Source organism: Bombina bombina, chromosome 6, assembly GCF_027579735.1.
Source record: "Bombina bombina isolate aBomBom1 chromosome 6, aBomBom1.pri, whole genome shotgun sequence".
In the NCBI taxonomy this organism is placed as follows: domain Eukaryota; kingdom Metazoa; phylum Chordata; class Amphibia; order Anura; family Bombinatoridae; genus Bombina; species Bombina bombina.
This window is the reverse complement of record NC_069504.1, coordinates 1102372937-1102400607: the sequence shown is the minus strand read 5'-3', so window position 1 is coordinate 1102400607 and position 27671 is coordinate 1102372937. Positions and strand designations below refer to the sequence as shown.

General features: G+C 41.0%; 1 protein-coding gene across 2 annotated transcripts in view; it reads left to right on the top strand.

Annotated features, from left to right (window-relative positions):
* Positions 1–27671, top strand: part of SLC37A3 (solute carrier family 37 member 3) — a 176853-nt gene that overhangs the window by 48435 nt on the left and 100747 nt on the right. For both annotated transcript variants that reach the window (XM_053719032.1, XM_053719031.1), the window contains exons 3-5: positions 2911–3025; positions 6080–6172; positions 25770–25853. In XM_053719032.1, coding sequence (XP_053575007.1) covers positions 2911–3025; positions 6080–6172; positions 25770–25853 — 292 coding nt within the window. The remainder of the gene's footprint in view (positions 1–2910; positions 3026–6079; positions 6173–25769; positions 25854–27671) is intronic.

Sequence of the window (27671 nt, the reverse complement as noted above, 5' to 3'; positions counted from 1 at the left end):
GCTCAGAGCATTTTGAAACTTTTTCATTGTTAGACTGTGCTAGTTCACATGTGTCATATAGATAACATTGTGCTCACTCCCGTGAAGTTATTTAGGAGTCTTCACTGATTGACTACACTGCATGTCTGTCAAAGGCACTTAGATAGGGAGGCTGTCTGCAAAGGCTTACATACAAGGTAATCACAGAGGTAAAAAGTATATTAATATAACTGTGTTGGTTATGCAAAAACAGGGAATGGGTAATAAAGGGATTATCTATCTTTTTAAATAAGAAAAATGTTGGTGTAGACTGTCCCTTTAACTGTTTGCCCAGGAATCGTCTCACTTGTCAAGTGATTTCATCTGGTGTGGACTTTTGCAGTTCTGTCACAAAGCAGAATTTTAAAATTGAGCACTACGCTAATTGTGCTACCACCTTTGTGATTTACCTGCTTGAGTGTACACTGTGCCATGAACAGTATGTAGGACAGACTACACATGCCTTAAGGTCAAGGATAGGTAAACACAAGAGGGACATTAAAAATTACAATAAGGACTCCAGTGTAGCAAAACATATTAATTGTTTTCATTTTACTAATGAGTCTAAACTCACTGTTAGTTATTGATCTAGCTAGAAAGCCCCTTAGAGGTGAAATTAGACACCAGGGCACCTCTAGGACTTAATAAGGAATGGGACATTAGCTATTTGTGGAATAATAATGAATATGCACAATAATAATATTTGTTATTACTATGATCAATATACACATATTATGTAATATATTCACTGGAGTTTCTTCATTATTGAACAATGTAATGGTGTATTCTACAGCACACATCTGTTATGGCCATTGAATAGTTATGTGAATGTATCCTGTTGTCATTCTTTATTAACCACAAATTTTATATCATTTTGTGTCTTATTGTTGTGGATTTCTTGTTAAAACCTTTCTCAATAGCATATTAATATGTTCATATTGGGACATATAAGAGCTTTTAGTGTTTCTCTTATGAAGAACTTTATTCATCTGTCATGATCCACATTCACACTAGCAGGCTTGAATATACACATTTTGAGGAAATATATAAAAAGTAATATTTTATTTTATGTGATTATTTTCAGTCTAACAACACTTATGCTTCTGTGGTTGCGGTGTCATGATAATATTCTTACCATTCCGGACAAATTGAGGTTAACTTTCAGAATTTGATGCAACACATGCATTTGTAGTAATGAATTTAATTACAGATATACATTTGTATTGTACAGTTTTGATTTTAATGTGTTGATGTTGCATACCCAGTTACTATACTTGTATAGCGCATACATGTTTATAAAGTTTGTGTGCATTTGTCAGGACTCGGCCTCCTCCTCTCACTGTGATTGCCGTTTTGTGCACGCTTTTAACGTTGTCTTAGTAAAAAATAAATGTTTTATTAAAGGATTGTTGGAGTGCTGCCTTTCCTTTTTTCATCAAAGGAAGAACACCTGAATACCTGCCTTATCAAAGTCTTGATATGCGTTTAAAGTGAACTATTTGATTGGTCATTGATCTATTATATTTGAGGGCAAAATGACTTGGGCGTCTACCCCTGTTCTTTTAAGAATGGGCATTATGGTACAAACCACCTGGCATGAAAATATGGGATATAATAAAGTATTATTTGCTCTGGATTAGTGTGTTTGTGTAGTGCACATCATACTCATAGTTGTACATAATAACGCAGTGATCAGTGAGGGATTTGTGCTCTATTTACAAACTTTAACATTTTAAGCTTTTTCGAACATCTTTATATAACAATTCTTTAATGGCTAATCTGCACAGTTTCTAGTTTGTTTTAAAGGGACATGAAACCCAATTTTTTTCTTTCACGATTTAGTAAGAGCATACAATTATAAACAACCTTCTAATTTACTTCTATTATCTATTTTGCTTCATTCTCTTGATATTCTTTGCTGAAAAGCATATCTAGATATGCTTAGTAGCTGCTGATTGGTAGCTGCACATAGATGCCTCCTGTGATTGGTTCACCGTGTGCATTGCTATTTCTTCATTAAAGTATATCTAAAGAATGAAGCAACTTAGGTAATAGAAGTAAATTGGAAGGTTGTTTAAAATTGTATTCTCTACCTTAATCATGAAAGAAAATGTTTGGGTATAGTGTCCCTTTAAGTATAAACAGCTATTAAGTATCTGTCAAGTATTTGCCTTATGCAGCTCCTGCTCTGTAAAATAGTTAAAGGGACAGTAAACTCCAAAAATGTTATTGTTTAAAAAGATAGACAATCCCTTTTATTTACCATTCCCCAGTTTTGCATAACCAACTTTTTACCTCTGTGATTCACTTGTATCTAAGCCTCTGCTGACTGCTCCCTTATCTCAGATCTTTTGACAGACTTGCATTTCAGGCAATTAGTGCTGACTCATTTTATTTCTTTATTCTGAATGGATCGACATTTTTTTATAGTCTTTACAAGGCATGTTCTTCTCCACCAATAGAACGTTGGGAGTTCAATGGATTAGCTGGAATTATGTAACAGATACTAGAGTATTCATTATAAACGACTTTTATGTTTTGTTTATTTTCTTTTCCAACAGATTTGTAACAGATGTAAATTTTCATGACATTTTTGTATAATAACCTTTTAAAAGAAAATAAAAGTGATGTATTTATTTTCCCCAGCACTCACTGTGCATGTGCAGTAACGCATGCGTAGTACTTGCCTCCACATGCGGCAGGTTTTACAGGCATACTTAGTGCTGCAAAGTGACGCCAAAGCAGTCGTTTTTCAGAGCTGAGAACAGCAAAATATAGTGTTTTTTTTAATAATAAAAATGTATTATTTTAAGGGTCAGTGTTGATAGTGACCATTGCGTCTCATATACACTCTGTATTTCTGTACTTAATACCATCTGTTCTCCTTCTCAGCTATGCGCTGCTGCACGCCTCTAGAAAGTCCTTCAGTAACGTGAAGGTCAGCATATCAAACCAATGGACACCGTCCAGATTTAATACCTCAGTCTTTATTTTGGAGCCAAACAAGGTGAGTGCAATGTTATTTGCTGGGTTATGTGGCAGCACTGAGAGGTAGCAGTGGGAAAAAAGGTGTAAGCGTGGCACTTTGTATTAGGGTATATGGCAGTAACAAGGGATAACCGTGGCACAGCAGGCGTTAGTGTGGCACTTTGTATTAGGTTATATGGCAGTAACAAGGGATAACCGTGGCACAGCAGGCGTTAGTGTGGCACTGTGTATTAGGGTATATGGCAGTACCGAGGGATAACCGTGGCACAGCAGGCGTTAGTGTGGCACTTTGTATTAGGTTATATGGCAGTACCGAGGGATAACCGTGGCACAGCAGGCGTTAGTGTGGCACTGTGTATTAGGTTATATGGCAGTACCAAGGGATAACCGTGGCACAGCAGGCGTTAGTGTGGCACTGTGTATTAGGGTATATGGCAGTAACAAGGGATAACCGTGGCACAGCAGGCGTTAGTGTGGCACTGAGTATTAGGCTATATGGCAGTACCAAGGGATAACCGTGGCACAGCAGGCGTTAGTGTGGCACTTTGTATTAGGGTATATGGCAGTACCGAGGGATAACCGTGGCACAGCAGGCGTTAGTGTGGCACTTTGTATTAGGGTATATGGCAGTACCAAGGGATAACCGTGGCACAGCAGGCGTTAGTGTGGCACTGTACAGTATATTAGGGTATATGACAGTACTAAGGGATAACCGTAGCACAGCAGGCGTTAGTGTGGCACTGTGTATTAGGGTATATGGCAGTACCAAGGGATAACCGTGGCACAGTAGGCGTTAGTGTGGCACTTTGTATTAGGGTATATGGCAGTACCAAGGGATAACCGTGGCACAGCAGGCGTTAGTGTGGCACTTTGTATTAGGGTATATGGCAGTAACAAGGGATAACCGTGGCACAGTAGGCGTTAGTGTGGCACTGTGTATTAGGTTATATGGCAGTAACAATGGATAACCGTGGCACAGCAGGCGTTAGTGTGGCACTTTGTATTAGGGTATATGGCAGTAACAAGGGATAACCGTGGCACAGTAGGCGTTAGTGTGGCACTTTGTATTAGGTTATATGGCAGTACCAAGGGATAACCGTGGCATAGCAGGCGTTAGTGTGGCACTGTGTATTAGGTTATATGGCAGTACCAAGGGATAACCGTGGCACAGCAGGCGTTAGTGTGGCACTTTGTATTAGAGTATATAGCAGTAACAAGGGATAACCGTGGCACAGCAGGCGTTAGTGTGGCACTTTGTATTAGGATATATGGCAGTAACAAGGGATAACCATGGCACAGCAGGCGTTAGTGTGGCACTTTGTATTAGGTTATATGGCAGTAACAAGGGATAACCGTGGCACAGGAGGCGTTAGTGTGGCACTGTGTATTAGGTTATATTGCAGTACCAAGGGATAACCTTGGCACAGCAGGCGTTAGTGTGGCACTTTGTATTAGGGTATATGGCAGTAACAAGGGATAACCGTGGCACAGCAGGCGTTAGTGTGGCACTGTGTATTAGGTTATATGGCAGTACCAAGGGATAACCGTGGCACAGCAGGCGTTAGTGTGGCACTGTGTATTAGGGTATATGGCAGTACCAAAGGATAACCGTTGCACAGCAGGCGTTAGTGTGGCACTTTGTATTAGGTTATATGGCAGTACCAAGGGATAACCGTGGCACAGGAGGCGTTAGTGTGGCACTGTGTATTAGGGTATATGGCAGTACCAAGGGATAACCGTGGCAGAGCAGGCGTTAGTGTGGCACTGTGTATTAGGGTATATGGCAGTACCAAGGGATAACCGTGGCACAGGAGGCGTTAGTGTGGCACTGTGTATTAGGGTATATGGCAGTACCAAGGGATAACCGTGGCACAGGAGGCGTTAGTGTGGCACTGTGTATTGGGGTATATGGCAGTACCAAGGGATAACCGTGGCACAGCAGGCGTTAGTTTGGCACTGTGTATTAGGGTATATGACAGTACCAAGGGATAACCGTGGCACAGCAGACGTTAGTGTGGCACTGTGTATTAGGGTATATGGCAGTACCAAGGGATAACCGTGGCACAGGAGGCGTTAGTGTGGCACTTTGTATTCAAGGGATAACCGTGGCACAGCAGGCGTTAGTGTGGCACTGTGTATTAGGGTATATGGCAGTACCAAGCGATAACCGTGGCACAGGAGGCGTTAGTGTGGCACTGTGTATTAGGGTATATGGCAGTACCAAGGGATAACCGTGGCACAGCAGGCGTTAGTGTGGCACTGTGTATTAGGGTATATGGCAGTACCAAGGGATAACCGTGGCACAGGAGGCGTTAGCGTGCCACTGTGTATTAGGGTATATGGCAGTACCAAGGGATAACCGTGGCACAGGAGGCGTTAGTGTGGCACTTTGTATTAGGGTATATGGCAGTACCAAGGGATAACCGTGGCACAGCAGGCGTTAGTGTGGCACTGTGTATTAGGGTATATGGCAGTACCAAGGGATAACCGTGGCACAGGAGGCGTTAGTGTGGCACTGTGTATTAGGTTATATGGCAGTACCAAGGGATAACCGTGGCACAGCAGGCGTTAGTGTGGCACTGTGTATTAGGGTATATGGCAGTACCAAGGGATAACCGTGGCACAGGAGGTGTTAGTGTGGCACTGTGTATTAGGGTATATGGCAGTACCAAGGGATAACCGTTGCACAGTAGGCATTAGCGTGGCACTGTGTATTAGTGTATATGGCAGTACCAAGGGATAACCGTTGCACAGCAGGCGTTAGCGTGGCACTTTGTATTAGGTTATATGGCAGTACCAAGGGATAACCATGGCACAGCAGGCGTTAGTGTGGCACTGTGTATTAGGGTATATGGCAGTACCAAGGGATAACCGTGGCACAGCAGGCGTTAGTAGACAAGGCATGAACGTCGCACTGTGTATACTGGTTTCAGAGAAGCACAATATGATTAGGCCAAATGACTGTAACTGCGCCCTATAACCTCATATAAAGCAGTATTTTATTTTAGACATATGTGTAGCTGTGTTTTATCATTAGATTTGTATGTATTTAGATTGTGTTTTCCTCTTACAGACGTGGAATAATAACCCCCTTTTCCCTGATACTGACTCCGCTACACTCTTCCTGGGGCTACTGGACACTATTTTCCTCTTCTCCTATGCGGTGGTAAGTTAAAGTGCAGCTACTGTTCTGTATGTTTGTAAGGCAGTCAATGGCCAAATAGCTTTTAATTCTCAGGTCTTTAAAGGGGCACACATTAAAGAATTATATTTATCACACACATTAAAGAGCAGTATTTACACATGCCAAAATAAATACAGTTGTGCTCACAAGTTTACATACCATGGCAGAATTTATGATTTCATGGCCATTTTTCAGAGAATATGAATGATAACACAAAATGGTTAGTGTTTGGCTGAAGCCATTTATTATCAATCATCTGTGTTTACTCTTTTTAAATCATAATGACAACAGAAACTACCCAAATGACCCTGATGAAAAGTTTACATACCCTGGTGATTTTGGCCTGATAACATGCACACAAGTTGACACAAAGGGGTTTGAATGGATATTTAAGGTAACCATCCTCACCTGTGATCTGTTTGCTTGTAATTAGTGTGTGTGTGTATAAAAGGTCAATGAGTTTCTGGACTCCTGACAGACCCTTGCATCTTTCATCCAGTGCTGCACTGATGTTTCTGGATTCTGAGTCATGGGGAAAGAAAAAGAATTGTCAAAGGATCTACGGGAAAAGGTAGTTGAACTGTATAAAACAGGAAAGGGATATAAAAAGATATCCAAGGAATTGAGAATGCAAATCAGCAGTGTTCAAAAACTAATCAAGAAGTGCAAAATGAGGCGTTCTGTTTGATAACATACTGCATTCATCTTGCCATCAATTCTGAACAAATTTCCTGTGCCTTTGTAGCTCACACATCCCCAAAACATCAGTGATCCACCTCCTTGTTTCACAGTAGGAATGGTGTACCTTTCATCATAGGCCTTGTTGACTCCTCTACAAATGTAGCGTTTATAGTTGTGTCCAAAAAGCTTAATTTTGATCTCCTCACTCCAAATGACTTTGTGCAAGAAGGTTACTTTGTCGGATACTTTGTGGCATTTGCGTAGTAATGGCTTTCTTCTGGCGACTTGACCATGCAGCCCATCTTTCTACAAGTGCCTCCTTATTGTGCATCTTGAAACAGCTGCAACAGATGTCCGGTATTTCACCTGAAGTTATTTGTGGGTTTGTCTTTGCATCCCGAACAATTTTCCTGGCAGTTATGGCTGAAATTTTAGTTGGTTTACCTGACCGTGGTTTGGTTTCAACAGAACGCCTCATTTTGCACTTCTTGATTAGAGTTTGAACACTGCTGATTTGCATTCTCAATTCCTTGGATATCTTTTTATATCCCTTTCCTGTTTTATACAGTTCAACTACCTTTCCCGCTGATCCTTTGACAATTCTTTTGCTTTCCCCATGACTCAGAATCCAGATTCGTCAGTGCAGCACTGGATGAAAGATGCAAGGGTCTGTCAGGAGTCCAGAAACTCATTGACCTTTTATACACACACACTAATTACAAGAAAACAGATCACAGGTGAGAGGATGGTTACCTTTAATAGCCATTCAAACCCCTTGGTGTCTACTTGTGTGCATATTATCAGGCCAAAACCACCAGGGTATGTAAACTTTTGATCAGGGTCATTTGGGTAGTTTCTGTTGTCATTATGATTTAAAAAGAGTAAACACAGTTGATTGATAATAAATGGCTTCAGCCAAACACTAACCATGAGTGAAAGAAAAGTTTTTGTGTCATCATTCATATTCTCTGAAAAATGGCCAAGAAATCATAAATTCTGCCAGGGTATGTAAACTTATGAGCACAGCTGTATGTATATATTTATTTATAGTGTTCTCCCTAGGACCTTTTTAGCGGGCACACTACCCAGCAGATTTTACTCACCAATGAATTTGTGCATTAGATAGCTTAAGTAACATTAATAAATGACATAACATAATAATAATAAAAATAAAATATATAAACATGTAACAAAAAGCTATTTAAATACTGCAGTACTTTGTTTTGTACTGCCTACTAATCCTCGCTGGCTGATAAGGACAACTGGCTTTGTTTTATTGGTGGAGAGGGACATGCCTTTGCAAGTGTGACAAGAGAATATTGATTTATTCAGGAACATGATTTTTATAATGTCCCTTTAATAATTTAATTTTAAATTCGCAAAGAGATAACCGTAAGTTTATAATAATTTATCAGAATGAGCAGACTGTGCATTGTAGGTATCAGGCTGAGGCTAGTACAGTTGCCGAACATTTTATACTCTTAAAAACAAAATTTATGCTTACCTGATAAATTTCTTACTTTTCGGACATGGAGAGTCCACAATGTCATTCCAATTACTAGTGGGATATTCAACTCCTGGCCAGCAGGAGGAGGCAAAGAGAACCCCAGCAAAGCTATTAAGTGTAACTGCCTTACCCATAACCCCCAGTCATTCAGCCGAAGGAAATGGAAAAGGAAGAAACACAAGGGTGAAAAGTTGCCTGAATTTTACACAAAACAACTGCTGAATGATAATTAAAAGCGGACGGGGTCCTGGACTCTCCATGTTTGGAAAGAAAGAAATTTATCAGGTAAGCATACATTTTGTTTTCTTTCCTATGACATGGAGAGTCCACAACATCATTCAAATTACTAGTGGGAACCAATACCCAAGCTAGAGGACAGAATGAAAAGGGATGCAGAAAAAATGGCAGGAGAACCTAAACAGAAGGCACCACCGCTTGAAGAACCTTTCTTCCAAAATAAGCCTCAGCCGAGGCAAAAGTATCAAATTTGTAGAATTTGGAAAAAGTATGCAGAGAGGATTAAGTAGCCGCCTTGCAAATCTGTTCCACAGTAGCTTAATTTTTGAAAGCCAAAGACGAGGATATAGCCCTAGTGGAATGAGCCGTAGCTCTCTCAGGAGGCTGCTGTCCAGCAGTCTCATAAGCCAAACAAATCAAATTTCTCAACCAGAGAGACAGAGAATTAGAAGTGACCTTCTGACCCTTACGTTTTCCAGAGAAAACAACAAACAGGGCAGAAGATTGCCAAAAATCTTTAGTAGCTTGTAAGTAAAACTTTAGAGCCCACACAACATCCAAGTTATGCAAAAGACGTTCCTTATGAGAAGAAGGATTAGGACAAAGAGAAGGAACAACAATTTCCTGATTAATGTTTCGATCCGATACTACCATAGGGAGAAAACCCAATATAGTATGAAGGACCACCTTATGAGCATAAAAAATAAGGTAGGGGGAATCGCACTCTGCGAGCGGAAGAAATTGCCACAAGAAACAAAAACTTCCAGGATAACCGTTTTATATCAACAACATGCATAGGCTCGAACGGAGCCTGCTGTAAAACCTTAAGAACTAAATTAAGGCTCCATGGGGAGCAACAGGTTTAAACACAGGCCTGATTCTAACCAGGGCCTATACAAAGGCTTGAACATCTGGTAGATCAGCCAGACGTTTGTGAAAAAGGATAGATAATGCTGAAATCTGACCTTTTAGAGAACTGACCAATAAACCCTTATCAAGTCCATCCGGAAGAAAAGACAAAATCCGGGGAATCATCACCCGGCTCCAGGAGAACCCCTTAGAATCATACCAATAAAGATATTTATGCCATATCTTATGGTAAATCTTGCAAGTAACCGGCTTCCGAGCTTGAATCATAGTATCAATGACAGCTTCAGAAAAACCATGCTTAGACAGAACTATCAATCTCCACCCAGTTAGCTTCAGAGAATCTAGGTTTGGATGGAGGAAAGGACCCTGAAGTAGAAGGTCTTTCCTCAGAGGTAATCTCCAAGGTAGAAAAGACATCCTCACCAGATCCGCAAACCATATCTTGCGAGGCCATGCAGTAGCTACTAGAATCACTGATGCTCTCTCTTGTTTGATACAAGCAATTACTTGCAGACGGAGAGCAAACGGAGGAAACGGATAAGCCAGAGAAAACCTCCAAGGAACCGCTAGAGCATCTACCAGGCGGGACGCCATCAGATCCAACTCTGGAACCCCCCCCCACTTGAGGGTTATCTGAGAGAACACTTCAGGATGGAGAGCCCACTCCCCGGGATGAAAAGTCTGCTCAGAAAATCTGCCTCCCGATTGTCCATTCCTGGAATGTGGATGGCAGATAGGAAATAATCGTGGCCTTCCGCCCACTGCAGAATTCAAGTCACCTCCTTCATGGCTAAGGAACTCTGAGTCCCTCCCTGGTGGTTGATGTAAGCCACTGAGGTGGTGATGTCCAATTTGAAATCTTTTATAAACCAGACCAACGCCAGTTGAGGCCACGCTAATAGGGCATTGAAGATAGCTCTCAACTCCAAAATGTTTATTGGAAGAGAAGACTCCTCCTGAGATCACAGGCCCTGAGCCTTTAGAGGGCCCCAAACAGCACCCCAACCTGACAGGCTGGCGTCTATAGTCATAATTTCCCATGAAGTTCTGAGAAAGCAAGTGCCCCGAGACAGATGTTCCTGAGACACCCACCATGAGAGAGAATCTCTTGTCAGAGGGTCCAGATTTATCCTTTGAGCTAAATCCGAATGATCTCCATTCCATTGAAGGAGCATACAAAGATGTAATGGTCGTAGATGGAACCGAGCAAAAGGAATGATGTCCATTGATGCCACCATAAGACCACCTCCATGCATTGGGCCACAGATGGACGGAAAGCAGACTGAAGAGAAAGACAGGAAGCAAGAATCTTGTCCTTTCTGACCTCCGTCAGAAAGCACTTCATGGACAGGAAATCTATTATAGTCCCTAGGAAACACACTTTGGTAGATGGAACAAGATAACTTTTTTCCAAATTCACCTTCTACCTATGGGAACGTAGAAAAGACAACAGCATCTCTGTATGCGATTGGGCTAGTTGAAAAGATGACGCCTGAACTAAGATGTCGTCTAGATAAGGCGCTACAACAATTTTCTGGGATCTGATCACAGCCAAAAGCGCCCTCAGAACCTTTGTGAATATTCTGGGAGCCGTGGCCAGACCAAATGGAAGTGCAACACATTGGAAGTGCTTGTCCAGAAAGGCAAACCTCCGATACTGATGGTGTTCTCTGTGTATGGGAATGTGAAGGTATGAGTCTTTCAGGTATATGGTCATCATAAACTGACCTTCCTTTACCAAAGGGAGAATGGAAGGAATAGTTTCCATCTTGAAGGACGGAACCCTGTGGAATTTGTTTAAACACTTGAGGTCTAAAATGGGACGAAAAGTTCCCTCCTTTTTGGGAATCACAAATAGATTTGAGTAGAATCCTAGACCCTGTTCTGCTAGAGGGGCAGGAGCAATAACTCCCAGAGAGAATCGGTCTTTTACACAGTTTAAGAAGGCTTCCTTTTTTATTTGGTTTGAGGAAAGTCTTGACAGGAGAAATCTGCCCCTGGGAGGGCAAAACTTGAATCTCATTCTGTAACCCTGGATACTATGTCCACCGCCCAAGGGTCTGGGACATCACGTATCCAGGCTTGATGAAAAAGAGAGCCTGCCCCCCTCCTGATCCACACAGGAATTGGGGGCAGAACCTTCATGCTGATTTAAAGTCTGCAGAAGGCTTTTTGTTTTGATTTCCCATATTCCAGGGCTGATTGGGTTTCCAATAAGATCTGGGTTGATCTGGTTTAGATGAGGAAGAGGAGGACTGTTGTCCCTTAAAGTTACAAAAGGAACGGACATTAGAAGTCTGACAACCTCTAGGTCTGTTCTTCTTGTCCTGAGGTAGGAAATATCCCTTTCCACCTGTGATCTCTGAAATGATCTCTACCAGACCAGGTCCAAACAGAGTATTTCCCTTGTAAGGCAAAGCCAAAAGCTTGGTCTTAGAAGAGACATCAGCCGACCAAGATTTTACCACAGAGCCCTGTGAGTTAGAACTGTGAAGCTAGACATCTTAGCTCCCAGACAAATTATCTGCATATTGGCATCACAGATAAGTGTTGGCCAATTTAAGAGCTTTGATCCTATCCTGTATCTCCTTTACTGTAGTTTACTCTGTAATAAGATCAGATAACGCATCGCACCAATAAGATGCAGCTCCTGCAACTGTAGCAATTCTCGCTGCTGGTTGCCACTGTAACCCCTGATGGACATACATCTTTTTTAAGTAAGTCTCTAGCTTTTTGTCCATTGGATCCTTAAAAGAGCAACTATCCTCTATTGGAATGGTAGTTCTCTTAACAAGAGTAGAAATTGCTCCTTCTACTTTAGGGACAGTGTGCCATGAGTCACGAATAGTCAGCCACAGGGAACATTTTTTTTTAAAAAACAGAAGGGGGAAAAAGGAACCCCTGGTCTGTCCCATTCCTAAACAATAATTTCAGACATCTTCCTTGGTATAGGAAAAACCTCCTCAGAAGATGGTGAATCATAGACTCTATCCAATTTTAAGGACTTTGTGGGGTTGATAGCAACCACCAGTTCAGAGTCGTCCAAAGTAGCTAGAACCTCCTTCAGAAGTAATTGGAGGTGCTCAAGCTTAAATCTAAAATTAACTTCTTCAGATTTTTCTGCTAAAGTGTCAGTCTGAAATCTCCCCTTCAGAAGCTACTGAAGTATTCTCATCATCAAACATCTGAGCAAGAGTGGCCAATGCAGTTCTAGAATCAGAAACCTTAGTATTAGGCAAGAGTTTAGATTTTCTCTTACGCTTACCCAATGAAGGGAAAGCTGACAAAGCCGCTGTTGCTGCAGAAGAAACCTGAGCGGCAAAATCCCCAGATAAATAAGCACCCCTAGGTGAATGAAAGGAACACAGAAGGCACAGTAGGAGAAATAACTAAGGCTTGGGACGTTTGAGGAGAAAGCTGAGGCATATCATGCACAGCATTATCCTGAGACATTAGGGAGTAATTTAGCTATAAATTTTAAAGATAAAACAAGAAGAACAAAATTGCATAGGCAAAACAATTTGGGTTTCTAAACAAAGTAAACATTTGTCCATGGAGCTGGACTGATCCTGTTCTATGTCCATAGCTAATAATTCCCACAAGTAATAGGCAATAAGATACAAAAATAATGGTAACTAGGGTAAGACACCCAATAGGGGGCGCTAAGACTAGTAAGGTGTATAGTACTATATATATGTGTGTGTATATTCCACAGTACAATTAATCTGGCAGGGCCAATGTTAGGTAAGAAAAAAAAATAATATATATATATATATATATATATATATATATATATATATATATATATATATATATATATATAGTATACACGCAACCGTATAGAAAAATATATATGCACAGTCCCCTGCAAAAATCACTGTATACAGGGTATAACAAATATAACAATATCAATACACAAAATACCAAAGTCCCAAATCAAAGGTGGATATCAGACTCAAAAGATATATAGTCCAGTATATTCCAAGGTGTGTCAATTCAATGGAACTCCAGGCCGCACTCAATCTTCACCCTCCAAAGGTCAGCATATCTAAAAATGAAACACAAGGAAAGAGGCGCCATATGTGTGAATCTGTAATAACCAGTATCAGAGATAGAGCAAGTGCAGGGTACTCACAATATGAAAAGGCACTCAGATGTGCCTGTAGATGCAGGCTGGTATTTGCAGCAGACCAGCTAGCTGTACAAGGCACTCCAGGATCCAAAGATAGAGATCTGTATGTCTTGGCAGACTGAGAGTGGTAGGTTCAGCAATATAAGACACAGGAGCTAGGTGCAAACAAAAGCACACGACTGTGTGAATCTGTAAGGTTTCAATGGTTAATTTACAACCTGTGCAGGGTACTCACATTCTAAAGCGGCACTCAAATGTACCAATAGAGGCAGGCTGGTTTTCACAGCAAACCAGCTGGCTGTATAGGATATGAAGCAGGATACTCCACAATGGAAAGGATCACCAGGTAGCTCAGAATATGGAATAATCAGCAGCAATGAGGATATATGATTTAAAAAAGGATTTAATAGTGATAAAAACAATCATAAAATACATATATCACTCATGCATCATGAGTAAAAAACATGCAACGCGTTTCGTGGTATACACCGTTTAATCAAGCATGTACTATGTTCTAAATACACATCTTATATATGCCTGAGCTACCTGTACACTCCCACACCCAAAAGACACTAAGAACCAATCACAATAGCCCTTTGTTTAATTGCTCATTAATTGAAGCACCTGAACACTTCTCATAGTATACCCCTCTAGGGAACAATAATAACAATTAGATGAATTAATAATAATATACCCCAATGGGAACGATTAGTAAGATAGATAAACTTAAAATATACCCCAATGGGAGAGATTGATAAAACAAGTAGACTACTATTATGGATACACAGTGAGCAAACTGTACACATCTAAATAAATGTGACCATATTCCATCTAGTAATCACTACACTTTACTATTTTATATGAGGCAGCCCTACCTGTCAGTCTGCTGTGTTTACTATGAGACACAATTGTAAAGCTAGTATTTTCATATACTCCTACATATATTCCTAACCTAGTTTCTCTATTTCATACCAAATCTTAAATGTGGATCCTTTCACAGATATTTGGCTAATCTTTAGCATTTAAACATTTGAAAACAACTTGCCAGAACGATCGTGTGAAATATGGGGTAATCACTGATTGTATAGCGTCTGACGTATGGACAGATGATAGGCTCATTTGCCTCCAACATCCGGCCAATCAACAACATCAAAAAACTCACACCCCTATTACGACATATACTGACTTATTAAGGCTCACAACGATAATCAAAGCGAGTCCGATGCCACCCCCAACATAAACAGTGCACGGCACATACACGTAAGGCTCCAATTCGTCAGTGTTATCAATCCATTGCATCAAACGGACAACGCTCTCACAGCAAGCTCGTCACAGAACACACCCCTTCCTCTCTACGTCGCATACCTAGCTTTGACAGCTAACGCCCACAAACATCTGTAGATAGATCCGATCTTGAGACCCCATTCCTATAATAAGGGATGCCCCACAAAGGCCACCATCCTTACCAATCAGTAGCATCGATAGCGCTAAACAGATACAAAACACTGATTCCCGTCAGAAACAATAATGGGAACACTTAAATAAGCAACAGTCTCGAAACGTATATACCATCACATATCTTCCCAATCACAAACATAAAGATTTCAGCCATTCTAAACTGCATATCCAATTGGTCCATACCAAACCAATACAGGCCCATTCTCTTAATGACTAATAAGATATTCCCGAATGGGTACAAACCCATTCTCTTTGTAACCATGACTAAATAACAGTATTATAAACTACAACCACGTGTGCACAAAAATAACTATTTATAAGACTGACGAATTGGAGCCTTACGTGTATGTGCCGTGCACTGTTTATGTTGGGGGTGGCATCGGATTCTCTTTGATTATCGTTGTGAGCCTTAATAAGTCAGTATATGTCGTAATAGGGGTGTGAGTTTTTTGATGTTGGAGGCAAATGAGCCTATCATCTGTCCATACGTCAGACGCTATACAATCAGTGATTACCCCATATTTCACACGATCGTTCTGGCAAGTTGTTTTCAAATGTTTAAATGCTAAAGATTAGCCGAATATCTGTGAAAGGATCCACATTTAAGATTTGGTATGAAATAGAGAAACTAGGTTAGGAATATATGTAGGAGTATATGAAAATACTAGCTTTACAATTGTGTCTCATAGTAAACACAGCAGACTGACAGGTAGGGCTGCCTCATATAAAATAGTAAAGTGTGGTGATTACTAGATGGAATATGGTCACATTTATTTAGATGTGTACAGTTTGCTCACTGTGTATCCATAATAGTAGTCTACTTGTTTTATCAATCTCTCCCATTGGGGTATATTTTAAGTTTATCTATCTTACTAATCTTTCCCATTGGGGTATATTATTATTAATTCATCTAATTGTTATTATTGTTCCCTAGAGGGGTATACTATGAGAAGTGTTCAGGTGCTTCAATTAATGAGCAATTAAACAAAGGGCTATTGTGATTGGTTCTTAGTGTCTTTTGGGTGTGGGAGTGTACAGGTAGCTCAGGCATATATAAGATGTGTATTTAGAACATATTACATGCCTGATGAAACGGTGTATACCGAGAAACGCGTTGCAAATACCAGCCTGCATCTACAGGCACACCTGAGTGCCTTTTCATATTGTGAGTACCCTGCACTTGCTCTATCTCTGATACTGGTTATTACAGATTCATACATACGGCGCCTCTTTCCTTGTGTTTCATTTTTAGATACAAAAATAAAAATTATTTAAAAATTTTAGAATCAGAAACCTTATTAAATGTTAAAAATAAAAAGTCCTGAGACACCTATATCAAAAATACTTCAGATTGCCTATGACAGAAAAAAAAACTTTAAACTTAATAAAGATTAAAAATTAAATTAGGGAAACCAAAAATCCTATCGGCAAGAAAATACCCCACTAGCAATCGGATCCTATGAGGACAACAAATGCAGCCTCCACTTGAAGAGCTGAAATCAATCTGCGAATCAGTCCAGTCGCAACGGCACCGCTCTGCTAAACCGGAAGTGCGGGTGTCACATGACCGGACGGAAATTAAACAATTTCTCTGTAGAGAGAAAAAGGCGCCAGTTACAATCAACTTTTCTGTAAAAAAACGTTTAATACACAAAGCAACCGCAAATACAAAATAATGCTTTGACTCACCAGCCTAAACATCCCAGCCCATTGAGAGAACTCTGTCTTTAACATTTCTCCAAATTAGGAATAATTTATCCCATATTGAAAAAGTGCCATTAAAAATGTGCCCATATGAATCCTTAAATTAATAAAGGATTATTATGTATTGTAAAATAACAATCTGGAGGAGGATTAAACCCATAAGTGCTGCTGTCCTTCATTACCTAGAAGGCAAAGGCACTTACATTAGATTGCATAAGCGATGTTAATCCTCAAGGTGTGGCAGGCACTACGCTCCCTGTCATGTACCTGTAGGAAAAGGAAGAACAAAGTAACCAACTCTGGCTTTCCGCAAAGGGGTAGCAAAGTGTTAAAAGTAAGGCAAAGGACTGCCTCACTGCCTTTTAACTGCTAAAAGCCACCACTACTCTTACTCAAGATATTGACATGGACACAGCTAGACCCCAATCCTTGCTTGGATTAAATTCTTCAGACACTAACTTTGCACAACCTCCATTGACAGAGGCAAATAGAATAACTGGGGGTTATGGGTAAGGCAGTTACACTTAAAGTGAATGTAAATTCAGATGAATCGGTGCCTGGTTTTTAATAATCCTATTAAAAACAAGGGCATTTTAATTCATCAAAATTTACATTTCACTCGTTTTCTTCAAATACTTAACTTTCTCCAACATTGGTGTGTCCGGTCCACGGCGTCATCCTTACTTGTGGGATATCTCTTCCCCAACAGGAAATGGCAAAGAGTCCCAGCAAAGCTGGCCATATAGTCCCTCCTAGGCTCCGCCCACCCCAGTCATTCTCTTTGCCGTTGCACAGGCAACATCTCCACGGAGATGGTTAAGAGTTTTTTGGTGTTTAAATGTAGTTTTTATTCTTCTATCAAGTGTTTGTTATTTTAAAATAGTGCTGGTATGTACTATTTACTCTGAAACAGAAAAGGATGAAGATTTCTGTTTGTGAGAGGAAGATGATTTTAGCAGACAGTAACTAAAATCGATTGCTGTTTCCACATAGGACTGTTGAGATGAAGTAACTTCAGTTGGGGGAAGCAGTTAGCAGACTTTTCTGCTTAAGGTATGACTAGCCATATTTCTAACAAGACGATGTAATGCTGGAAGGCTGTCATTTCCCCTCATGGGGACCGGTAAGCCATTTTCTTAGTCAAACAAACAGAATAAAAGGCTTATTATGGGCTAAAAAACTGGTAGACATTTTTATGGGCTAAATCGATTGCTTTATTTGGGCATTTTATTCATATTTATGCTGACAATTTGCATTTATAAACTTGGGGAACGTTTATTAAACGGCAGGCACTGTGTTAGACACCTTTTCCAGTCAGGGGGCCTTCCTAGTTGTAGACTGAGCCTCATTTTCGCGCCATTACTGCGCAGTTGTTTTTTGAGAGCAGGGCATGCAGATGCATGTGTGAGGATCTAAAAATTGCTGGAAAAGCTTCTAGAAGGCGTCAATTGGTATCGTATTCCCCTCTGGGCTTGGTTGGGTCTCAGCAAAGACTATAGCTGGGACTGTATAGGGGTTAAATTTATAAACGGCTCCGGTTCCGTTATTTTAAGGGTTAAAGCTCTGAAATTTGGTGTGCAATACTATTAATGCTTTAAGACACTGTGGTGAAATTTTGGTAATTTTTGAACAATTCCTTCATACTTTTTCACATATTCAGTAATAAAGTGTTTTCTGTTTAAAATTTAAAGAGACAGTAACGGTTTTGTTTTAAAACGTTTTTTGTACTTTGTTGACAAGTTTAAGCCTGTTTACCATGTCTGTACCTTCAGATAAGCTATGTTCTATATGTATGAAAGCCAATGTGTCTCCCCATTTAAATTTATGTGATAATTGTGCCATAGCGTCCAAACAAAGTAAGGACAGTACTGCCACAGATAAAGAAATTGCCCAAGATGATTCCTCAGATGAGGGGAGTAAACATGATACTACATCATCTCCTACTGTGTCTACACCAGTTTTGCCCACGCAGGAGGCCCCTAGTACATCTAGTGCGCCAATACTTATTACCATGCAACAATTAACGGCTGTAATGGATAACTCCATAGCAAATATTTTATCCAAAATGCCTACTTATCAGAGAAAGCGCGATTGCTCTGTTTTAAACACTGAAGAGCAGGAGGGCGCTGATGATAATTGTTCTGTCATACCCTCACACCAATCTGAAGGGGCCATGAGGGAGGTTTTGTCAGATGGAGAAATTTCAGATTCAGGAAAAATTTCTCAACAAGCTGAACCTGATGTTGTGACATTTAAATTTAAATTAGAACATCTCCGCGCACTACTTAAGGAGGTGTTATCTACTCTGGATGATTGTGACAACTTGGTCATTCCAGAGAAATTATGCAAGATGGACAAGTTCCTAGAGGTTCCGGTGCACCCCGACGCTTTTCCTATACCCAAGCGGGTGGCGGACATAGTAAATAAGGAGTGGGAAAAGCCCGGCATACCTTTTGTCCCCCCCCCCTATATTTAAGAAATTATTTCCTATGGTCGACCCCAGAAAGGACTTATGGCAGACAGTCCCTAAGGTCGAGGGGGCAGTTTCTACTCTAAACAAACGCACTACTATTCCTATCGAAGATAGTTGTGCTTTCAAAGATCCTATGGATAAAAAATTGGAAGGTTTGCTTAAAAAGATTTTTGTACAGCAAGGTTACCTTCTACAACCCATTTCGTGCATTGTTCCTGTCACTACAGCAGCGTGGTTCTGGTTCGAGGAACTAGAAAAGTCGCTCAGTAGAGAGACTCCATATGAGGAGGTTATGGACAGAGTTCACGCACTTAAATTGGCTAACTCTTTTATTTTAGATGCCGCTTTGCAATTAGCTAGATTAGCGGCGAAAAATTCAGGGTTTGCTATTGTGGCGCGCAGAGCGCTTTGGCTAAAGTCTTGGTCAGCGGATGTGTCATCCAAGACAAAATTGCTTAACATCCCTTTCAAAGGTAAAACTCTATTTGGACCAGAATTGAAAGAGATTATTTCAGACATCACTGGGGGAAAGGGCCACGCCCTTCCACAAGATAGGTCTTTCAAGGCTAAAAATAAGTCTAATTTTCGTTCCTTTCGCAATTTCAGGAACGGACCGGCCTCTAATTCTGCATCCTCTAAGCAAGAGGGTAATGCCTCACAACCCAAACCAGCCTGGAAACCGATGCAAGGCTGGAACAAGGGTAAGCAGGCCAAGAAGCCTGCCACTGCTAACAAAACAGCATGAAGGAGTAGCCCCCGATCCGGGACCGGATCTAGTGGGGGGCAGACTCTCTCTCTTTGCTCAGGCTTGGGCAAGAGATGTTCAGGATCCCTGGGCGCTAGAAATAGTTTCTCAAGGTTATCTCCTGGAATTCAAGGAACTACCCCCAAGGGGAAGGTTCCACATGTCTCACTTATCCTCAAACCAAATAAAGAGACAGGCATTCTTACATTGTGTAGAAGACCTGTTAAAGATGGGAGTGATACACCCAGTTCCAATAAAGGAACAAGGAATGGGATTTTATTCCAATCTGTTCGTAGTTCCCAAAAAAGAGGGAACTTTCAGATCAATTTTGGATTTGAAGATCCTAAACAAATTACTCAGGGTACCATCGTTCAAGATGGAAACCATTCGAACAATTCTACCCACTATCCAGGAAAGTCAATTTATGACTACCGTGGATCTAAAGGATGCGTACCTACATATTCCTATCCACAAAGAACATCATTAGTTCCTAAGGTTCGCTTTTCTGGACAAGCATTACCAGTTTGTGGCTCTCCCATTCGGGTTAGCCACTGCTCCAAGGATTTTCACAAAGGTGCTAGGGTCCCTTCTAGCGGTTCTAAGACCGAGGGGCATTGCAGTAGTACCTTACTTGGACGACATTCTAATACAAGCGTCGTCCCTGTCAAAAGCAAAGGCTCATACGGACATCGTTCTGGCCTTTCTCAGATCACACGGATGGAAAGTGAACATAGAAAAAAGTTCTCTGTCTCCGTCGACAAGAGTTCCCTTCTTGGGAACAATAATAGATTCCTTAGAAATTAGGATTTTTCTGACAGAGGTCAGAAAATCAAAACTTCTAAGCTCTTGTCAAGCTCTTCATTCTGTTCCTCGTCCTTCCATAGCGCAGTGCATGGAAGTAGTAGGGTTGATGGTTGCAGCAATGGACACAGTTCCTTTTGCACGAATTCATCTAAGACCATTACAACTGTGCATGCTCAAACAGTGGAATGGGGATTATACAGACTTGTCTCCAATGATTCAAGTAGATCAGAAGACCAGAGATTCACTCCGTTGGTGGCTAACCCTGGACCATCTGTCCCAGGGAATGAGCTTCCGCAGACCAGAGTGGGTCATAGTCACGACCGACGCCAGTCTAGTGGGCTGGGGCGCGGTCTGGGAATCCCTGAAAGCTCAGGGTCTATGGTCTCGGGAAGAGTCTCTTCTCCCGATAAACATTCTGGAACTGAGAGCGATATTCAATGCTCTCAGGGCTTGGCCTCAACTAGCAAAGGCCAGATTCATAAGGTTCCAATCAGACAACATGACGACCGTTGCGTATATCAATCATCAGGGGGGAACAAGGAGTTCCCTGGCGATGAAAGAAGTGACCAAAATAATTCAATGGGCGGAGGATCACTCCTGCCACCTGTCTGCGATCCACATCCCAGGTGTGGAAAACTGGGAGGCGGATTTTCTGAGTCGTCAGACATTCCATCCGGGGGAGTGGGAACTCCACCCGGAGATCTTTGCCCAAATAACCCAATTATGGGGCATTCCAGACATGGATCTGATGGCGTCTCGTCAGAACTTCAAGGTTCCTTGCTACGGGTCCTGATCCAGGGATCCCAAAGCGACTCTAGTAGATGCACTAGTAGCACCTTGGACCTTCAACCTAGCTTATGTATTTCCACCGTTTCCTCGAATTCCCAGGCTGGTAGCCAGGATCAATCAGGAGAGGGCCTCGGTGATCTTGATAGCTCCTGCGTGGCCACGCAGGACTTGGTATGCAGATCTGGTGAATATGTCATCGGTTCCACCATGGAAGCTACCTTTGAGACAGGACCTTCTTGTTCAGGGTCCATTCGAACATCCAAATCTGGTCTCCCTCCAGCTGACGGCTTGGAGATTGAACGCTTGATTCTATCGAAGCGTGGGTTTTCAGATTCTGTGATAGATGCTCTGGTTCAGGCCAGAAAACCGGTAACTAGAAAGATTTACCATAAAATATGGAAAAGATATATCTGTTGGTGTGAATCCAAAGGATTCCCATGGAATAAGATAAAGATTCCTAAGATTCTCTCCTTTCTACAAGAAGGTTTGGAGAAAGGATTATCTGCAAGTTCTCTAAAGGGACAGATCTCTGCTTTATCTGTCTTACTACACAAAAGACTGGCAGCTGTGCCAGATGTTCAAGCATTTGTTCAGGCTCTGGTTAGGATCAAGCCTGTTTACAGACCTTTGACTCCTCCCTGGAGTCTAAATCTAGTTCTTTCAGTTCTTCAAGGGGTTCCGTTTGAACCTTTACATTCCATAGATATTAAGTTACTATCTTGGAAAATTTTGTTTTTGGTTGCAATTTCTTCTGCTAGAAGAGTTTCAGAGTTATCTGCTCTGCAGTGTTCTCCGCCCTATCTGGTGTTCCATGCAGATAAGGTGGTTTTGCGTACTAAGCCTGGTTTTCTTCCTAAGGTTGTTTCTAACAAAAATATTAACCAGGAGATAGTTGTACCTTCTTTATGTCCGAATCCAGTTTCAAAGAAGGAACGTTTGTTACACAATTTGGACGTAGTCCGTGCTCTAAAATTCTATTTAGAGGCTACAAAAGATTTCAGACAAACTTCTTCCTTGTTTGTTGTTTATTCTGGTAAAAGGAGAGGTCAAAAAGCGACTTCTACCTCTCTTTCCTTTTGGCTTAAAAGCATCATCCGATTGGCTTATGAGACTCCCGGACGGCAGCCTCCTGAAAGAATCACAGCTCACTCCACTAGGGCTGTGGCTTCCACATGGGCCTTCAAGAACGAGGCTTCTGTTGACCAGATATGTAAGGCAGCGACTTGGTCTTCACTGCACACTTTTGCCAAATTTTACAAATTTGATACTTTTGCTTCTTCGGAGGCTATTTTTGGGAGAAAGGTTTTGCAAGCTGTGGTGCCTTCCGTTTAGGTGACCTGATTTGCTCCCTCCCTTCATCCGTGTCCTAAAGCTTTGGTATTGGTTCCCACAAGAAAGGATGACGCCGTGGACCGGACACACCAATGTTGGAGAAAACAGAATTTATGCTTACCTGATAAATTACTTTCTCCAACGGTGTGTCCGGTCCACGGCCCGCCCTGGTTTTTTAATCAGGTCTGATGAATTATTTTCTCTAACTACAGTCACCACGGTACCATATGGTTTCTCCTATATATATTTCCTCCTGTCCGTCGGTCGAATGACTGGGATGGGCGGAGCCTAGGAGGGACTATATGGCCAGCTTTGCTGGGACTCTTTGCCATTTCCTGTTGGGGAAGAGATATCCCACAAATAAGGATGACGCCGTGGACCGGACACACCGTTGGAGAAAGTAATTTATCAGGTAAGCATAAATTCTGTTTTTAATCCTGACAGCCGCTGCAGCGCTTCCTTCCCCCCGTCGCAAACCCTCTTTGCGGGTCCAAAATGACGAATCCGGCTTCCTCCAATCACGGCGTTGCCTCAGGCCATGATTCCCCTGGGGGGAAGCCGTGATTGGAGGAAGCCGGATTTGTCATTTCTGACTATGAAGAGGCTTCCGACAGCCGGGGGAATCGCTGGAGTGGCTGTGAAGATTAAAAGGTAAGTATTTGAAGAAAACTAGTGAAGTGCCCTTGTGTTTAATAGGATTATTAAAAACCGGGCACCGATTAATCTGAATTTACATTCACTTTAACAGCTTAGCTGGGGTGCTCTTTGCCTCCTCCTGCTGGCCAGGAGTTGAATATCCCACTAGTAATTGGAATGGTGTTGTGGACTCTCCATGTCATAGGAAATAAATATTCATTTTGGCTCCTCGTTAAAGGAACATGAAACCAAAAAAAATTCTTTCATTGTTAAGATAGAGCATCCAATTTTCCAATTTACTTCTATTACCAAATTTGCTTCATTCTCTTGATATTGTTTTTTGAAGGAGCTGAAAAACAAAATAAAACACAGAGCGCAACCCACTCTAAGTGTAAAATCATTTAATTTCAAACAATAAAAGGACGTGTAAATCGCACGTACAGTGTTGCAAAATAAACAGGCACAATAAAACCAATCCCAGAATGTATCACCAAATGTCAGGGGTGTGATGTCCGTCACCTCGTAGCTCACAATCCCCAAAACGGCTTCCGGATCGCCGTGTAAGAATTCAGCTTATGCCGAGGGATACTCCAAATGGCATTGATAACAGGGAAGCTGGGAGAAGTTCCTTTTGTGCCGCCTCGACGCGTTTCCTCAGGCTACGACCTGACTTTCTCAAGAGGATGTTTGGAGTGACGTCACTTAGGTCTTTTAAACAGTCCCGGTAAGGCGTGCCTCTCAAAGGAGTCATATCATTGGTTATGACTCATCAGTGAAGTTTTAGGTAAGTCTTGCACGTTACTTATAAACAAAACGTCCTTTCTGAATAAGCAGTGGACATATATAAACTTCCGCTTTCAAACCTGGAGCCCAGCGGATCGCGTGACCTCAGTGCTGAGGTCAGCGTCTGAGGTCACGCGATCCGCTGGGCTCCAGGTTTGAAAGCGGAAGTTTATATATGTCCACTGCTTATTCAGAAAGGACGTTTTGTTTATAAGTAACGTGCAAGACTTACCTAAAACTTCACTGATGAGTCATAACCAATGATATGACTCCTTTGAGAGGCACGCCTTACCGGGACTGTTTAAAAGACCTAAGTGACGTCACTCCAAACATCCTCTTGAGAAAGTCAGGTCGTAGCCTGAGGAAACGCGTCGAGGCGGCACAAAAGGAACTTCTCCCAGCTTCCCTGTTATCAATGCCATTTGGAGTATCCCTCGGCATAAGCTGAATTCTTACACGGCGATCCGGAAGCCGTTTTGGGGATTGTGAGCTACGAGGTGACGGACATCACACCCCTGACATTTGGTGATACATTCTGGGATTGGTTTTATTGTGCCTGTTTATTTTGCAACACTGTACGTGCGATTTACACGTCCTTTTATTGTTTGAAATTAAATGATTTTACACTTAGAGTGGGTTGCGCTCTGTGTTTTATTTTGTTTTTCAGCCACTTCCTAAGACCAGGACCGCAGCCCTGTGTCATCACTTGGAGCGGCACCCACCATTCACAACACTATTGGGAAGTATTGTTATCTTCTCCTACGAATAGTGATCTGAGTTTTTGCAATAACAGCAAATTGTAAATTTTAATTTTTTGTTGTTTTTTATATAGGACCATTACTCTGTCCCAATATTTATTGCATCTTGTTATAAACTATATTTCAACTGATATACCTCAATGTATATTGCTTAATTTATCAGGCAACTCCCATCTAGACTATATACATAAATTAGCCTGTTACAGAGAAGCGCTGCTAATTTGGGTTTTACCTATTTCTGTTTGTGGTATTGTTTTTTGAAGGAGCATCAGCGAATTACTGGGAGCTAGCTTAACAAATCTGGTGAGCCAATGACAAGAGGCATATATGTGCAGCCACTAATCAGCAGCTAGCTCCCACTTGTGCATTGCTTCTCCTTCAACAAAGGATACCAAGAGAATGAAGCAAATTTGGTAATAGAGCATACAATTTTCCAATTTGAATCATGAAAGTAAAATTTTGTCCCTTCAGATTTATATTTGTTCTCACCAGTGCAAAAAGCAAGGAGTTTATCTATGTAAATATGTAACATATTAATCCTTGTGCACAATTAGTTTGCATCCTGTATTATGCGTAAAAATATCTCACATTTTAAACGCACCAAAAAAAACCCGTAATTTGATTGTATTTTCTTCCTTATAATTAAAATACAAATGTGCGTCTATTACAGGGTCTGTTTATTAGTGGAATTATAGGGGATCGGCTGAACATGAGATGGGTGCTCACATTTGGGATGTGCTCGTCTGCCACAGTGGTGAGTAGGAATATATGCAAAAGTCTAATATATCATTTAATATTTGGAAATCTAATGTAAGCCCCGCCCTATCTATTTTTATTATAAACTAGTGATCAGAAAAAAAATTGTACTGTTAAACAAGAAATGCAATGGTTAATTACTCCAAAGTGCTCGGAAAATAACATTTTTTTTTTATTTTTTTTATTTTTTAAATATTAGGAAAACATCTTTTATGTAAGCAGATATTTTGTAATTCAGTGCTTAATTGGTGATGTGCACTGCTAATATAGGTACAGATTCCCAAATCTGGAATTCCAAAATCCAAACTTTTTAATTAATGTTGTTTTTTTTGTTTTGTGTTTTTTTTTAAATAAAATTATCAAAAATTACTATTTCTTTCATGTAATTGGCATGAGTCCATGAGCTAGTGACGTATGGGATATACAATCCTACCAGGAGGGGCAAAGTTTCCCAAACCTCAAAATGCCTATAAATACACCCCTCACCACACCCACAATTCAGTTTTACAAACTTTGCCTCCTATGGAGGTGGTGAAGTAAGTTTGTGCTAGATTTCTACATTCATATGCGCTTCTCAGCATTGTTGAAGCCCTATTCCTCTCAGAGTACAGCGAATGTCAGAGGGACGTGAAGGGAGTATCACCTATTGAATGCAATGGTTTTCCTCGCGGGATATCTATTTCATAGGTTCTCTGTTATCGTAGAGCTTCATCTCCTACCTCCCTTATTCAGATCGACAATATACTCTCATATTCCATTACCTCTACTGATAACTGTTTCAGTACTGTTTTGGCTATCTGCTATATGTGGATGGGTGTCTTTCGGTAAGTATGTTTTCATTACTTATGACTCTCTCATCTATGGTTTGGCACTTTATGTATTAATATAAAGTTCTAAATATATGTATTGTACTTATATTTGCCATGAGTCAGGTTTATGTACAGTATATCTCCTTTTGCAGACTATTCGGTTTCATATTTGGGAAAAAAATATATTTAGAAAAATATTTTTTTTACCTGGGGTTTAGTCTTTTTTTCAAATTGACTGCTTTTTCACTAAATTTTCACTGGCAAAATTGGGCTCACGAGGCGCAAAATGCTGATGTTTACTGCGTCATTCTTGGCGCGAGAATTTTTTTGGTGCAAAGGGACGTCATTTCCGGTGTCTTAGTTGACGCCGAGTTCCTTGTACAAGGTGCGTCTGCAATGACGCGAGTGTGTCATTTCCGGGTTGTTAGCGCCACAAAATGTCAGTTTGCGTTGTGCGTCATACTTGGCGCCAAATCATTTCATTATTTAAAACCCCATTCCTATATGCCTCTTGCCTTTTTGTATGTCAGAGGGCTATGCTGTTTGCATTTTTTTTCCCATTCCTGAAACTGCCATATAAGGAAATTGATAATTTTGCTTTATATGTTGTTTTTTTCTCTTACATTTGCAAGATGTCTCAATTTGATCCTGTCTCAGAAACCACTGTTGGAACCCAGCTGCCTGATAACAGTTCTACCAAAGCTAAGTGTATCTGTTGTAAATTTGTGGAGATTATATCTCCAGCTGTGGTATGTAATAGTTGTCATGATAAGCTTTTACATGTAGAGAATGTATCCATCAGTAATAGTACAATGCCTGTTGTTCCTTCAACATCTAATGTACATGCTATCCCTGTGAATATAAAAGATTTTATTGCTGATGCGATTCAGAAGGCTTTGTCTGCTATTCCGCCTTCTAATAAGCGTAAAAGGTCTTTTAAAACTTCTGAAAAAGTTGATGAATTTTAAAATGACCGACAACATACTGAATTATCCTCCTCAGATATT